The sequence below is a fragment of the Austrofundulus limnaeus genome, unplaced genomic scaffold (genome assembly GCF_001266775.1).
Source record: "Austrofundulus limnaeus strain Quisiro unplaced genomic scaffold, Austrofundulus_limnaeus-1.0 Scaffold7, whole genome shotgun sequence".
Classification (NCBI taxonomy): domain Eukaryota; kingdom Metazoa; phylum Chordata; class Actinopteri; order Cyprinodontiformes; family Rivulidae; genus Austrofundulus; species Austrofundulus limnaeus.
In genome coordinates, this window is record NW_013952409.1 from 3,222,916 (window position 1) to 3,227,505 (window position 4,590).

Here is a 4,590-nt window from a genome sequence, read left to right on the forward strand (position 1 = left end):
CACACACACACACACACACACACACACACACACACACACACACACACACCGGAGCGAGTGTGTTGCACCTGCAGCGGGACATTCCAGGCCATGTAGACGTGACTCTTGTAGTTGTCCATCCACACCTCGGCCACCCTCAGGGCGTTGCGGCGCACGTGGGCCGTCAGGTTCTCCGTGTAGGGTTTGTGGGCGCGCTCGATGTGGGCGATCCTGGAGCAGGGCAGGACCTCCACGCTGCCGCCGCACTGCCACACCTGTCGGGGGGTAAGTGGTGATTGCAGGTGCTTCTGCATTTAAAAAAAAGCTACAGATTCTTCCTGTGTGCCTGGCCTGCCAGGTTTTTGTCAGGTAAACCCCCATAAAGCAGAATAAATTCTCGCTGTGGCACAGCCTGCAGGACAGAATTAGTCAAAGAATAAAGGTATCAGAAGAACCTGCAGAGAAAGGCCCATCCAGGTGCTTCTATTTTTACCGTTCTGCACTTTGTTGACGATGGAAGCTGTCACATGTGTCTGCACAGGTCTAATGCTGCGACAGCCCCCGTGCAGCACTCACTGTGAAAGGAGAAGACAGGTACAGCCCTCTGGAAGAAGAACCTGCTCATTTAAGCCGAGAAGCAAAGAGACACACAAAAATCTCTGCTTTTAAAACATTAACATCTGCTGACTGAAACCCCTGCTCCTGGGCTGTTTTTAATGATTTGCTTGATTTGATCCAAGTTTTCCGTAAAGTCTTACTTTTATTTGTGAGTGAAGATGAACAGCAAAGCGTACGACAGGTTTCTGTTTCCCACAAGTGTAAACTTATTAAACAACAGCGATGTGGGACTAACGATGAAACAAATGAAAAGCCTAATACTCCATGAAGGAATACATAAAACCTATCCTTCAAATTTCAGCTTCACATCTGTAAACTGGCTGAATTAGTTATTTTCGTTGCAGAAATCACCTATAGCTGTGGAACCTATCTTAACTTAAACTGACTTTAGAAATCAGCCGGTCACATATAAACATCTTGAGGTTAATTAAATGTGTGTTAATTGAAATGCGTCCACTGGTTCACAAGATATTTTGTTGTTTCGTTAACTCTTCAGTCAAATAAACATAAAAACAGGCGACATCATTATTTTCCTTTTTCTTTTGTAGGTGGGTGGTGACTTTTGTGTGGATAGCAAAAATAAATGTAGTCTCTCAAGTCATTTTTGATCTACGTGTAGTTTATAAAATATAACGAATATTTTGTTTTAAGAGACTGAGTGTCCCATTTTAGATTTCTGCACCACTTTCAGCACCGCTGTCAGACTCCTGTAACGAGTTTTGAGGTAAGTCTTGCAGCAGCCCTGCTGCAGTCTTCTCACTGCTTCACTAACGTGTCAGCAACCTTAAATAATTAGAGAGTATTTACCAGTTTAAACTCATAAATCTTTAAAAAATGAATAAATATTTAAAGAAATGTGAGATCAAAGGTAAAGAGCTGGCTTCAGCATCATCAGTGTGCATTGCCAATGCAATGCACACTATTGTGATTCGTTTCCCATCCAAGTCATGTCAACTTTGCCATGCTTCTCCTCCTGCATACTTTGTCCTAGAGCTGCCATTGTAATTTATATCTGTAAAGCCCCTGTGCCAAATGATGGCTATGTCTTTTGGTGCCTGTAAAACATATAGCTTTTGAAATATTAATGTTTAATAAATTATAATGGGAGTCAATGCGGCCTTGTAATGGTCCAATACTGCCCCCAGCTGTACTCAACTTGGTACTGCACCATAGTTTTTTGTATTTAATCTCAATAGTTCAGTGTTTACAATACTAATATGATTGTATTTTGATGTTTTACTATATCATTGTCTTAATGCTGCTCTATTGTTGTGATATTATGCAGTTTAGTGTCAATAATTGTATTGGCAATGTGGCCTCTTTCTGCACACATACAAATCAAACCCCGGCACCACCCTCTGCCACAGCTCCATCTGTCTAATGGTCTATGTCATGGACTTTCATGTGGGAGATGAGGGTTCAAAATCCAGCAGAACCAACTTCAACAAAATATCTCTTCAAACTTCATATTGTCACACAATTACCTTAATTACAAACACCTGCTCACGTGACAGGCACAAGCTGGTTTAGAAAACACATTTGAACTTGGTCCCATTTCATTCTGCAAGTCCACTGCTGCAGGCAAAGCCATGCTGCAATGACATGCTACGTGGCAATGCAMACGTTTTTACATCATAAAAACCCATGTCTAGTTTCCTCTGTTTTTGTGCCGCTGCTCAGGGGGCTTCATGCTAAAAATGTTTTAAAAAAAATGCTTAAAGATTAGTTATTGCTTTTCAGGCCGTCAATCATGTGGCAAGAAAAGGTCATCGTGATGGCTAATTAATGAAGGGAAGCAGCTTTGGTGCTGTCTGCTGTTCTTTCTGTGACACACGTTGGTGTCAGACAGAAAAACCCATTTGCAGAAGCAAAACACTGAATGCTGCCGGCGCCCTTTTGTGCTCCAATCACAGTGGAAAGTTGAAGCTTATGTGAGCTGTGTAAGCAACATTCAACTGAGTGGGTGCATTTTTTTTACACATGCTGGAAAAAAATACTTCCTCGCACCCTGTCAGTGTGTTTCTTTTAGAAGGAGGAGGGAAAAAAAGCTTCATGGACACATGCTGAAACCTTTCAGCTAAAAAAAAAGTCTTTTTCCACCTTTTTTTCCTCCAAAAAGTTTAAAGCATCAGCCTACCTGTTTAAYACTCTAAAATGTTTCAACAATATTTGGCTGCACACCCTCACAGCCTCGTTGAACAGTCTATGGGTTTCAGTCACATGACAGGATGACGCACAAAATTCAGATGGTGGCAGGAACCCCCAATTTACACTACATGCGTTCCGGCTCCGCTCCRGTCCGACCTCYGCAGCAAAYACACACCCATTATAATCAGTGAGTGTGTTTACACTGGCTGCGCACGGCGGCGGTGAGCGGACRGCGATCCGTCAAAATTAGAACAGATCCTATTTTTGCCGGAAGCCGGAGCTGTGTCGGAGTCAATTTTTAAATATTACGTCGCACCAACAGGAAAAGAAACAAGCACAACATCCGTATTTTCAAAATAAGACACTATTCGGCGGAATAATTAGTCGGAATAATGTCGAAATTGCAGCTATATTAATAAATATACGGACATATTTCTACACAAATGCTGTCAGAATGTATCGTTCTGTTTGGGAAGCAGATAGAAACGTAGCATGAAGCATACGTGTACACACACGATACACGTGGATTTTATTTTGAAATCAGAAGTTTCAGAAAGACGACAGCGCGACAGTTTCAACATAGGCTACGTTCACACTGCAGGTCTTAATGCTCAGTTSHGATTTTTTGAAAAAATCCGATCTTTTTGTGTGAACGTTCACGTTACATTTTAAACTGGACTTGAAACGCACAGCTGCGACCTGCGCAGCGCAGCGGAGTGCAGCGGAGACGCATGCAGTATAAATCCGGGGGAAGTGATTTGCTCCGGTTCAAAACGACAAAATGAATCACAGCGAGTGCGCTAATGTCAGCCCTGAATGGACTGGGACAGATGAGATATCCCAAAAAATATGAAAAGTAAGTAAGTAAGTAAAGTTTTATTTTTATAGTGCCTTTCACAGAAATAAATTCACAAGGTGCTGTTTATTCAGGGAAKKGGGGGAGGGGGCAGTTAAGAAACACCCATTCAAGAAGACATACAAGACAAACATGGGGGAACARGTRAAACAGGTCATGAAAACATTTAGGTTCTGATCCATATTGTCTTAATAAAAGATGTCATATAATCTGGAGGATTTACCGGCGTCGAGACGATCTACATGAACTATCTGGTGCTGCAGACCTCATTTTATACGACGAGCCAGATGAACGCTTTCAAAAGCCTCAAAGCTACAATTATTTAGTTTCAGGTTGGGTCAAACATTAAGAAGAAGCTTTAAATGTCTGTCGACTTGTTTCTGTCCGGGTGGGCAGTGACTTGTGCTATTTTAAGTAATTAATGCGATAACAATGCTAACGCTAACGACCAGTTAACCTCTGTTATTTCTATGTGCTTGAACCTACTTGTAAATAATTTATTTAGCTTCTGTAAACCCAAATTCCAGTAATTGTCCAATAAAATATCTTATATGATCCTGTTAGAAAGTGGTCGCTGCAAACTCTTGCATTGTTTGTCTCCAGTGGTGGGCACCAGCCCGTTAAAGCGCAAATCAACTAAATGACTGACATCTAGTGGTCAATTGAAGCAACTACATGGAAAACCTTAAAATCCAAGCTCTTATTTTGAAGGGAAGATAGTTTCCTGTAAAAAAAAAGTTTACTGCACTGTATTGTTGTTGTGTTTGTATAGGGCTGTGAAATTAATAGAGTAAACTCTGATTAATTTTAGTGCTGCATGGGCATAGATTAAAATTTACAATCACTTTACTCTGGCTGAATATGTAGGTTTGTATGTTACGATGCACTCAGTTCATGCCAGGTCATGTTTGTAAATGAGAAGTGGTTCTCAAACAGTTTACCTAGATAAATAAAGGTTAAATAAATATAAAAAAAACTCCATGTGTAAC

General features: G+C 41.1%; 1 protein-coding gene across 1 annotated transcript in view; it reads right to left on the minus strand.

Moving 5' to 3' along the window:
- The window catches only part of LOC106535964 (polypeptide N-acetylgalactosaminyltransferase 18), a gene marked incomplete at its 5' end in the record, with an annotated part of 198,638 nt that overhangs the window by 40,365 nt on the left and 153,683 nt on the right, over positions 1 to 4,590 (minus strand). Inside the window, 1 exon segment of the mRNA XM_014033117.1 lies at positions 69 to 254. Within this exon segment, the coding sequence (XP_013888571.1) occupies positions 69 to 254 (186 nt within the window).